The sequence below is a fragment of the Tamandua tetradactyla genome, chromosome 9 (genome assembly GCF_023851605.1).
Source record: "Tamandua tetradactyla isolate mTamTet1 chromosome 9, mTamTet1.pri, whole genome shotgun sequence".
NCBI lineage: Eukaryota > Metazoa > Chordata > Mammalia > Pilosa > Myrmecophagidae > Tamandua > Tamandua tetradactyla.
This window is the reverse complement of record NC_135335.1, coordinates 6,306,837-6,318,079: the sequence shown is the minus strand read 5'-3', so window position 1 is coordinate 6,318,079 and position 11,243 is coordinate 6,306,837. Positions and strand designations below refer to the sequence as shown.

Sequence of the window (11,243 nt, the reverse complement as noted above, 5' to 3'; positions counted from 1 at the left end):
CCAGGGTAACCTCGGGCAAGGTTCTCAGCCTCGCTGGTCAGAGTAGTGCTCGCCCCCACATCACAAGGAGGTCACGAGATTTACATGAGATGGGCTTGCAGCAAACACTCAGCGATGTTAGCGTGACTAGGGATTTTGTCTCACCAGGTCCAGGCTGACTGCTGTTACACTGTGGGGCTGTAAAAAGATGAGTGTCCAGGTATGGAGTGCTGGACTCAGCTCTTTCATGCCCAAACTCAGGCTCTAGACAATTTCCACCTAAGAGTCCAGAAAAAGGAGGATGAAAGGGCGGGGCCCTGTCTCCAGGTGGGGCCAGAGACCCCCCGGAGCAGATCTGGGCATAAGAGTGAAGTCCAAGGAAGCAGCACCAAGATGGCAAACCTCCAGGACTTCAGAATGTCATAGTTAAGTAATGTTCAACATTTACGAAAATAAACCCTGCCATACACATCTCAAAAAGCCTTCCCCTTGAGCAGTGGTGGGCAGACAGAGCTTGCACAAAGGCAGAGGGATGATCTGATGGGAAAGCAGCCATGGCTTTAATCCTCCTCGGGATTCGCCCCCCCACGCCCAGCAGCAGAATTATTGCCTGCACCTGCCAACATGATCGTTTACAAAAATAAATTATGAAAAAAAGCAGCAATTCTTTAGTGATCATGGAATTAATCGGGTGGCAATTAAATGTGTTTAAGCATCTGGCATATTTCCTAAATTGCACCAAAAGAATTTGGAAGCACTTGGTTCGGCATCAGAGGCCAAAGGAGAGGACGGGGAGAGGGGCCGGCCTTGCAACCGCTCCAGTCGGCCAGCGGCCACGGCCAGCCTTCCCACGGCCTTCACATTTCCGAGTCTGCGTACATCCCATTAATCAAATAGTCCACCTGGGTATAGTCCTTCCTCTTGTAGCTTTCGTAGGCTTGCAGGGCAAATAAAACCAAGACCGTGATGAAAAGGGTCACCCCGAGTAAGAGCACCACCAGCAGAACAGATCTGTTCACCCAAAACTGGGGCAGCAGCTCAGAGGTGGCCACCAGGTGGTGGCCCTGGGTGCTGGGCTGGCACGAGGTTGTGGCCTGCATCGTGGGGCCCCCTGAGCTCCCGGGTGTCAGTCTGGTGGAGGCAGCCCCCGGTGTGGCTTCGGTCCCAAGCTGCTCCGGTGTCTGGGGTATACCTGGTCCCTCGGTGGCCTGGGTGGGCAGGGCAGGGTTCGGCTGTGTATGTGTCGTAGGGGATGTGGCCGCCCGTGTAGGGGTCGGGCTGGCATGGTGTGCTGGCACTGTGCTGGTATTCAGCTCCCCTGCTTGTGCGTTGCTCGTGGTACCTGCTGTTGTGGCCACAGAGGTCACCGAGGGGAGGGTGGTGGGCTCTTGGGTGGTGGGTGAGAGGGTGGGTGTGGCCCTGCTCACAGTGGTGACCTTGGGCCGGCCCGTTGACACCTGGGTGGCGGAAGCTTGTGCAGACACGTTCAGTACCTGGGGGCTCGTGGTGAGGGCAGGGTCTGCCGGGGGGCTACTGGCCAAGTGCTCAGAGGAATTGTGCATGTTTCCTGGACTGCCTGCATTGGGTGTGGCTGCAGCTGTGGTTACAGTACTTGGGGCCAAGCTCACCAACACTGCCGTCCTTGGCAGCATGCTACTGCTTGGCACTTGGACACGGGGTGTGCTGAGAGACGAGAGCCCAGGGGAGGTTGGGGACACAGCCCGGGCAGCCAACGTGGAGACTGATGATGTGGCCAGCATGGGTGTACCGGAAGCCACATGGTCAGCTGTGCCCCCTGCAACAGTTAAAGCCCCTACCCCTGTCCTGCTTGTTGTCTCTGCTGTGACCTCAGTATAGTTGCTGTTGACCATCGAAGTCGCTTTGGTTAATGTGACAGGGGAAGGCGTCACCGAAGTTATGTTTCCAGACGTTCTGGTACCAACTGTTCCCGATATCTCCACAGATGCATTTTTCTGGACTAAACTAATCCCCGTCAGGTTATGGACTGAGTAGCATTAAGGTCAAAAAAGGAAGAGAAAAGATATGGTCACTTTCAGTTATGCACAGGGGGAACTCAGATATCGTCTCCATTTCCAGCTCTTCTGGGCTGGCTCAGGCTGGCTTTGCCAACCCTTCCTTCCCCAGCCCAGGAGGAGGGAAGGGAGCGATGGGTGAGCAGGACACCCTCTTGTCTTCTCACTGCCAAGCCCTTGGTATCACTTCTCTGAACCCCAAGCCCATGGAAGGCTTAAGAACTGCACATTCCCAAAACATCAGACAGAGGGAACATGCAGGCGTCGATCCCCGTGAGAAAACCCACTAAACCCACACCCTGACACATCACTGTACAGATATTCACACTGTTAAACAATTCTTGGCTTGATGAAAGGATTTGCTGCAGGATTTCTTGGGGATCAACAGTGCCTGGCAGAGGAGGCATGCAATTAAATGTTTGATGCATGAAAGAATGAACTTCCCACTGAAGATTAAATTTATAGAAGAAATCTAATTTTGCTGGGTTGAGCAAGTGAACCTTCCAGGGCTCAGCTCCTGGGTCCTGTCGGGGGCTCCTTCCCCATGCTGGCCCTGGAGAGGCTCTGCCTGGTAATCCTGCTCAGCCCAGCATCTGGGCTGCCCAACTCACTGGCACTGGCCTGGGTGATGGTTTGGGCCACTGTTGGCCTAATGCTTTGGGCCACTGCTGGCCTGCCCGGCCACCACAGTTTTCTCACTTACATGAGTCAAGTGATGACGTCTCTTGGTTTTCAGATAAGGACAGGGAGGAAATCCAAATGAGCACAAGGACTGTCCACATCTTGCGGCTGAGCTAGGCTGGTCAGCTCCTCAGGCAGTGAATGATTTCCTTCTGCTCGCAGAGGGCTCTGTGGTCAAGAAAATATGTGGGTCAGAAGGCATCTGGTCAGTTCCATGCAGCGGCCCCAGAGGCCTGGGGCTCGGCCCAGCACCTCGTGTGGAGGGCTACTGGGAGGCCTGGGCTGCAAAGTGAGTCAATGCTTAGCTCAGGGCTAGGACCCAGTAAGAGCGCAGCACGTCTCAGCCGTGGTTGTAGTAACGATCTGTCCAGGGCCTGGCATCGGATGGGCTTAAAGCACTTGATCCTGATTTCACTAAGAGTCCCTTCCTCAGCAAGTTTCCATCATCCCAATCCTGAGATCACACACACATCCACCCTTCCATCCATCCACCTACCCACCTATCCACCCATCTATCCTTCTAACCATCCAAACTCACCCATCCATCCATCCCTCTATCCACCCACCATCCACACACCTACTCATCCATCTCTCCATTCACACACCCATCTATCCATCCATCCCTCCATCCACCCATCATCCCTCCATCTACCCATCCATCCATCCCTCCATCCACCCACCCACCCATCCATCCATCCCTCCATCCACCCACCCACCCATCCATCCATTCCTCCATCCACCCACCCACCCATCCATCCATCCCTCCATCCACCCACCCACCCATACAATATTAGCCAAGTACCTACACACGTGTGAGGCATTGCACTTAGGACACAAAGCTGGAAAACACAGGACCCTATCCCCAGAGGGCCTATTGTCTGGGAGAGAGAAAGAGAAGATATCACTGTAAGCGGGCACAAGTGCAGGGCAGAGGTGAGTCAAGAGGAAGCAGGAGACTGAGAGGCTTTGAGGAGTGGGCAGAGGCTGGGAGGGAACCTGGGCAGAGGGCGGAGAGGGAGGGTGTTGTAGGGGCCCAGAGGAAGTGCTGGATTCAGCTCGGGGCGGGAGGACAGCCGGTTTCCTGGGAAAGTGGCTTCTGGGCCACACTCTGACAGATGATGGAGAGGCACCTGGAGGGAAGGGCACGGGGTGCAAGGCAGAAAGCAGCTGATGACAAAGGCACGCCGGGAGTCTGCAGGTGACCAGACTGGGACTCCCGAGGCCTCCTTCACAATTGGTCCTGCGGGAGGACAACCTAGGCCTTTGCTTTCTCCACTGAGCCCTCCTGGGCGCCACAGAGCTTCCAAGCTGTGCTCCCGCTGAGCCAGCACCCTGCTGTGGAAGGGAAATGTCAGGTCACTTCCTCGCCCGGGCATGGATGCTAACTGCTTCCTCGGCAGTCCTGCCACACCTGTTGGGCCTGGTGACCAGATGGGCTCGCTCCTTCCACGGATCTTCAAAGCTGCAACTCAATCTCCTTCAACAATTCCCACCCCGGCCCTGAGCTGCTGCCACCCCACAACTGCGAGAAGATCCCGGCACCCTACAGGCCGAGCCTGCCTGCCCTTGGTTAGGCCCTTCACTGTCCTGGGAAAACCCACAGCTCCTTACCACAGCCTTGGGGCCCTTCAAGACCAGGCTCTCTCTTCTCTGCTCCCGGCCCCGCCCCACGTATGTGAAACCTCTACCAGGGAGCACCTGCTCATCTCAAAGCCCCCGTGTGAAACCTGCAGCTCCCACACAGCAGCAGGCTGAGCCCCTCACCAGGCCCTCTGCCTGGGAGCACCTGCTCATCTCAAAGTCCCCACCCAGGGGGCCCCCAGGGAGAAGCCGCTCCTGCCCAACCTGCCCTCAGCCCCGAAACGCTTCTCACAGTGCTGTCCTCCAGCCCTGGCATCTCCTGGTGCCCTCGCTTGCTTCCATGCCTGTCTTCTTCCATCTGCCATAAGCTCCCTGAGGGCAGGGCTGTGTCTCTCTTTCTCACTTCCAGAATTCTGGGGCCCCCACAGGGGCTCAGTGGCGGCTGAATGAATGAATGAGTGAATTAATGACTCCTCCACTTCAAGGGCAGCACAGGTCCCACAGCTGCCTGTCTCACTTGCCTTCCTTCTAATGCTCTATAGAAGTGATGCAGAGGTGTTAATACATCTTTAGGAAAAACAGATTTTTTTTTTTAAGTAAAAATTTTAATAGTGAAAAGAAAGGTCATGGGCATAAGGAAATCAGCACTTAGCCCCTAACAGAGAGACCCCAGACCCTGTGGCTTCAGGGGACTGGAGCTGGGGGGCAGGGGCAGGTGCTCATCCATTACTTAGGGACGAGAGGCAAGTCACCACCACCTCTCTCGAGCGGCTTGTTAGCTTTTCCAGCGTTCGTTATCATTCTCTTGGAAACACAACAGGATTGGGGGCGAGTACCCATGGAGGGATATGGGGGTTGTGGGGGAAGATCTGCTGGGGATCAAATCCCAGCTCCTGCCTGGGCCGACTGAGTGACCCCGGCTGTTATGGGTTGAGCTGCTTCCCCAATAAGGCAGGATCAAGTCCTGAGCCCCAGTCCCGTGAATGTGTGCTTATTTGTAAACCAGATCTCTGAAGATGGATCAGGGTGGATCTTCATAAAGAGAGGAACTCTGGACACAGAGGGACAGAGAGTGAGCTACGGCCATGTGACAAAGGCAGAGACTGTCTGATGCTGCGCCAAGCCAAGGAATGTGGAGGGAGATGAGGTACGGCTCTGCCGATGCCTGGATTTCCGATTTCCAGCCCCCAGAGCTGTGACACAATACACTTCTGTCTGGAAGTGCAAAACACCTTGTCAGTGGTATTTTCATGACAACCTTGTAAAACTGAGCCACTGGGCCAGTCCTGCGTGCCCCAGAGCCCCCTGGAGCCACGTGACCGTGACACGAGCTCATGTAACACCCATGAGCACCCGGCAGAATACCTGGCACTGATGCGGGGCCGGTCGGATGGTTTGGGGGAAGCAGCTGCCTCCAGGCTGAACCATCACCCACCCCAGGACACACTTCAGGGCCCTGGGCCTTCAGGCTGGAGGATTTCAGAGTTGCTCAGGAAGAAGGCTGGCCACTAGGTGGCGGTCACATGCAAGCTGTAGATGGGCTGCAAGAAATGGGGCAACCCCTCTGAGCAGGAGACTGCAGAGGCCACCAGAAGCAGAAGAGAGAAAGGGAACTCTTGGCCGGGGTGGGGTGGGGAGCTGAGGAGTCTAGGCCATGCTGCCAGGTCAGCATGGCAGGGAGGCTTGGGTCTTAAAACTACAGGGCTTTTCTTATCTATGGCTAGCAGATGCTGGGCTCAGTTTCCCAGGGTGAACAAAGCCAGACAACTATAAATGGCTAAAAATTGCTCATCTGGGCTATTTTTAAAGCAATTAGATGCATAAGAATTTGAGTTTGGCACCAGCGGGCTTTCGGGGCTCATGGGCCCAGGCTGCTTCATCCTGGGCTCACTGATATACCACAGTCTCGTGGGGAGATACACAAAAGCAGCCCCATGCAGTGGAAAGGGGTATCAGGGTGGGGGCCAGGTGGCCTTCTGTCTCCTGTGATCAGTGGGAGACCGCTGTAAAGTGTCCCATGCCCAGAACACTCTGAACACAAGCGCTTCTGGAAGGCTGTGCATTCCCTGATGCTTCTAATTCCCGTCCAAGTCTCTGACTTTATTCTAGCTTCCAGTTTGGGTTTTTCCTCCAAAATCATCAGTGGGGACTGCTGGTGTCTTACATGCTTAGAAAAGCTACGCAGCCCTACAAATTGCAAATTTGCATTTGGTTTCGAGAGTGCAAAAAGCATTCTTTGTTCTGGCAGGGCAAAAAGTGGGGGAAGGGTAGGGAGAAAAGAAATAACCCAACATCAGGACAGGGAAGGACTGAAACTGGAAGGTCTCAGGCACAAAGAACCCACAATCTTCTCGTTAGCTGAGGCTGTGCAGCTGGGCTCTGGGTAAATCAACATATTTAGCTGGCTCCAGCTTTGGCTGGTCACATCTCCTGAATGCATTTAAAATGCCAGTACCACTGGGCCTGAGAAGCTTCTGTTTCTCAGCCCTGGGCTTGGAGTCTTCTAGCTGAGTCTGGGGGTGAGATGGGGTCAGGGAGTTCCCTGCATGCACAGGGGGTCCTGGCTCTCTGAATACAGCCCAGTCTTCATCCTGTTGCTGTCCCTTCTCTACAAATCTCTAGAGCAGGGTGTGGCAGAGATTTTGAGCTTTGTGGGCCACCGTGGTCCCTGCCACAGCTTCTCAATTCTGCCAAGCAGCCATGGATGAGAGATAAACGAATGGGTGTGGCTGTGTGCCAATAACACTTTATTTACAAAAACAGACAGTGGGTGGCATTTGGCCCTGGTCTGCGCTGTCCTTTGCTGTCCCTTGCTCCAGCACTTCAGAGAATATCAGAGCTGTTGTTTCAGCTGAGACAGGGAAGTAGGCACTCAAGTTAGATACATTGTACCCAGTGAATCTCTTCCTTCCTGTCTAGTTTCTCACTCTAGAACAGACACACACTGTCTGGGTCCTGGGTCCAGGGAGGCCTCTTCTGCTGACAGGTGCCTCCTTCACCCTCCGTGCAGTGAGAAAGGGGGTAGGCTGTGGCACACGGGGGCTCCCGTTGGTATCAGGACACAAGGCCGAGAGGAAGCCTGCTGTAACTGGTATTGGTGTCACAGTAGCAGAAGAGGACCACTGTGGCCCTCACGTTCCCATCCTCTCCCACCCGTCCCTAGCTGTGGACCACCCTAGAGGGCAGGACCTCTGACACTGGAGGGCCACAGACTGGACTCCTCTTAGTTACTGTGAGGTTCAGCCCTTTGGCTTTGCCTTCCCGGCTCCTTGTGTGGTCACCAAGCAGGTATGCCTGATCTGCAGGGCCTCAGACACTCACCAGAGGCAGCTGGTCAGGACGTGCTCCCAGGCTGGGCTTCCCTCCTCCTTGGAGAGCTGCGAGCTTGGCGTGGTTTGCTTGCCGGGTGAGGTCTGGCTTTGCAGGCGGTGGAGCAGCTTCGTGGAGCACTCCCAGGCCGTGGCATGTCTGGGGGCACATGTGGGACACAGGCAGATGCTCCACCCTGGTTTCAGGCACATCTAGGAGTTGAAAAAGAGTAAATGCTCCTTAGGAACCGCATGGGGGAGAAATTCAGTGAGGAAGGAGGCACTGAAATAGTGGTACTAGGAAAGTCACAAGATGTACCAAAACGTTACACTGTCAAAACATCTGACCTAGCAATTTCTACAGCTGGAATTTCTTCTAAGGAAGCAACTGGACAGGTGTTCAAAGACAGAGATCTACAAAGATGTTCATCACAGCATTATTTATAATAACAGAAGACTGGAATGATTTTGCAAAGTATGGCCCCATCCACAACATGGTACCATAAGAAATATACTACAGCAGCTATTTAAAAGTATACATATTTTCGACATGGGAAGAAATGCAACATGCATCAGTAAGTGAAAAAAGCAGGTTACACCACAACATGTACCCATTTTTGTTTAAACAGGCTTATAATAATGGGTCCCAAAGATTTGCATCAGAATGTAAATAATGGTTGACCCTGGGAAATAGATCTCCCAGTTTTCATTTTCTATTTATATATATATATATATATATATATATATAAGCATCTGTCACCTTTAAAAACACTTCTGAAAGGCTCAAATGAAAGAAAACGTCTGATTTTCTTCAAATACTTTGAGCTGCAAGGCAGGAAAGGCACCGAGTAATCCCACATACAGTTTCACAAATAGATCTTAATAATTTAGAGAAGCCACGTGATTTGCATATGAGGAGATCCATTTTTCCAGAGCCCAGCCAAAACTTTGACTACAGCTGGAACACAAATATACTAACCAGTGCAAATGATTCTGTCATCAATGAACATTTACTTTAAATCCTGGAGATTAAAGAAACAGCTCATCAGCGGGTAGATATTAGTAGGTGTTGAGGCCTGTTAACCACCGTGGGCCTGTTACCTAAAGCACACGTGTGCGTGCACACAGGCACACACTCGCTTGCATGCCCAGAGCCACACAGGTGTATCTGTGTAAGTCACACACACCTGTGCAATCACATCCATGCATGTTTGTAAATAACCACCCACACGGTGACAGACCCAAAAGCAAGTGCACACAGGTGGAGCCAAAACGGGATTCACGCCCAGCCAGTGGGACTGGTGCTCCCCACCCCCACCCACCCCCACCCCGGAGAGAAACAGGAATTGACTGCTATGGCAAGTCAAGAACAGGCCCTCGGGATGTGACCTCATCTCTCTGGTATGGTCCTGCCTCCAGTTTCCAACAGTTGATTCCAAATGTCGAGATTCACATGTGGGGGCTTGTGCTCATCTCTATTAGTGGGCTGCTAATGAACAAACTCATTAATAAGATTGAAAATATTAGTGGACTGCTAATGAACAAACCCATTAATAAGATTGAAAATAATAGTTTCTCCTGCAAGGGCTGCCAGAAGCCTTCCAAGAGGGAATGTATCTAGCCCTCACAGCAGTCTGACTCTCAGGACCTAGCCAGTTATTCTCATTATCTGGTACAGAGGGACTGGGTTGACTAAAGCATCAGTCCCTATAGGTGGAAAAAAAAAAAAAAGAGCCCCAGGAGAGGAGGGGAATAAGCAAGAAAGAACTAAGCAAGTATGAGTGGGAGATCAGAGCAGACGGAAGGACGGATGGGAGGTTAAGCTGGTACTGGAACTCCCCCTTTCCAGGGGTCAGGTCCCTACAAGATCTGCAAGGAAGGTGCAGTAGCACCCTTCTGAGCTAAGTGGTACTCGATGAAAGCTCTGTCCAACCCCACCCCACCCCCGCAGGGTCTGTGCCCCTGGGCTGGTCGAGTTCCTGATCCTATCCTGGCCAGTGACTTTAAGGTGCGTCCTAACATCTTCTGTCTCTGATTTTCCAAACCTTGGCTTGAATTTACCCCTTTTGTAACATGTGGGATGCCTCAAACAAGCTGCATGAAATCAGACTCTAAATTGATGAATTCTTTTTTCCTGGCATAACCAGGTCCCAGCGATCCAACACATCCTCAGATTTGGTGAGGGATGGCGAGTGTTGTCCCCACATCTCATCATGCAGTTGATACTTACCAGCTGTCACATTGCCCCTGTCCCTACTCTGATACACCAGGAGTAGGTATTGCGGAAGTAAATGCAAAGCAGACTGCAGGTGTCTGATCGTGACACGTCACCAAGCTAAGAATCTAGACATCGCCCTGAGGTCCAAAGGATGTGTGTCTCTGCAGCAAGTGAGAAGCTGGAAGCCTGGATGCTGTCTTAATTACAGTCCCTACTTAAAGCGTGATAACTAATTTCCAGGTTTCCGGAAGTTTTGTTATCACAGCTGAAGGCTGATCAAGGTCTAGTTTTTGCTGGCAATTTGCAGAGATCTGACATTCCTTGTCCATCAGGCAGGAAAAGTCTATAAACTGAAATTCTGTATTTTAAATACCTTCCTCACCGAGTTCATTGAACTTTTAAGAGATGCTTCCAGCAGATGGGGGAAAATAACGGCACATTGTCAAAGGCAGATTTCTAAGCACCACATTTCTGTCTGTGGCAGACCATGTGGATTTTACTTCCCCTTATCCACCTAACGGTTAAATATACACAGTAAGTAGCGGGAACTCTCGCATGGTAGAACTAAGCAGGGGAGACAGATGGGCAGAAAATCTGAAATGTGCAACCCTGTGTCAGGTAAAGAGGGCCTGGGGGGAGGCCCGGGCCACCCAAAGGCCCAGCTCCTCTTTCTCCCAGCACTTCACTTCCTGGGGCCCTGTCTGGTGCTGGCTTTGGGGTGGAGTGGGGTGGGGTGGGGTATCTCTTGATGACAAGAGTCTCCCAACTTTCCCATCCTCTACTCCCAAACTGAGCAACCTGGGCCTCCCTCGTGGGGATCACCTCAGCCTCCTCCCTCCCCCTGCCTCCTGGGCGCCCCTCCAGGCTCCCCCAGCAGTCTCGGCCCCGACTAACTCCTCCAAGCCCGTCCACTCTGCTCGAGCCCATTCCTCAGCGTCTCGCACTCTCTGCCCCATTTATCTTTTCTCTTGCCCGCACCTCTCTCTTGCACCCTCAAGCCGGTCAGGGAGCCCTGACAACAGCTCCCCGAGCAGCGCGGGCCCCTTACCCGAGCGCTGCAGGCCTGCGGCGGCCCTGGAACGGCGGGGAAGCGCCCGAGGCCCGGCGCGAGGACGTGGCCGGCAGCGGACAGCTCGGCCGGCGGGGAGCCAACGCTGCTCAGGGAAGCCGCCCCTGCTCGGGTCCCGCCGGACCGCCCCGGAAGTGACGTCACGAGACGGGCTGGCCCGGAGGGGCGGGGCTGCCTCGCTGGAGGAGGGCGGGGCCGCAGCGGTGCCCCGCGGCGCCGGATCCGAGCCGGAAGCGAGGGGCGGGGCTGCACCTAGGCCCCGCCTCCAGGGGCCGACCCAGGTTTCATTGCGCGCGCGTTACCGGAAGGAGCTATTTTGGGCAGGTTTCTGTTGGAAATGGGCGTTCTTGGGGTTTGGTGATCCCGCTGCGACT

General features: G+C 53.6%; 1 protein-coding gene across 3 annotated transcripts; it reads right to left on the bottom strand.

Moving 5' to 3' along the window:
* Positions 1 to 624: 624 nt before the first annotated feature.
* Positions 625 to 10,991, bottom strand: C9H11orf24 (chromosome 9 C11orf24 homolog). 3 transcript variants are annotated; one of them, XM_077115481.1, is made up of 6 exons: positions 10,849 to 10,991; positions 7,596 to 7,795; positions 5,640 to 5,815; positions 3,496 to 3,571; positions 2,716 to 2,861; positions 625 to 1,984 (listed from the first exon to the last, which is right to left on the bottom strand). In XM_077115481.1, exons 5-6 carry the CDS (start codon positions 2,792 to 2,794, stop codon positions 837 to 839), a joined length of 1,227 nt encoding a protein of 408 aa, XP_076971596.1. In that variant the 5' UTR covers positions 2,795 to 2,861; positions 3,496 to 3,571; positions 5,640 to 5,815; positions 7,596 to 7,795; positions 10,849 to 10,991; the 3' UTR covers positions 625 to 836. The 3 variants fall into 3 exon arrangements, with proteins under 3 accessions (XP_076971596.1, XP_076971597.1, XP_076971595.1); XM_077115482.1 differs by lacking the exon at positions 3,496 to 3,571; XM_077115480.1 differs by lacking the exons at positions 3,496 to 3,571; positions 5,640 to 5,815.
* Positions 10,992 to 11,243: the final 252 nt, after the last annotated feature.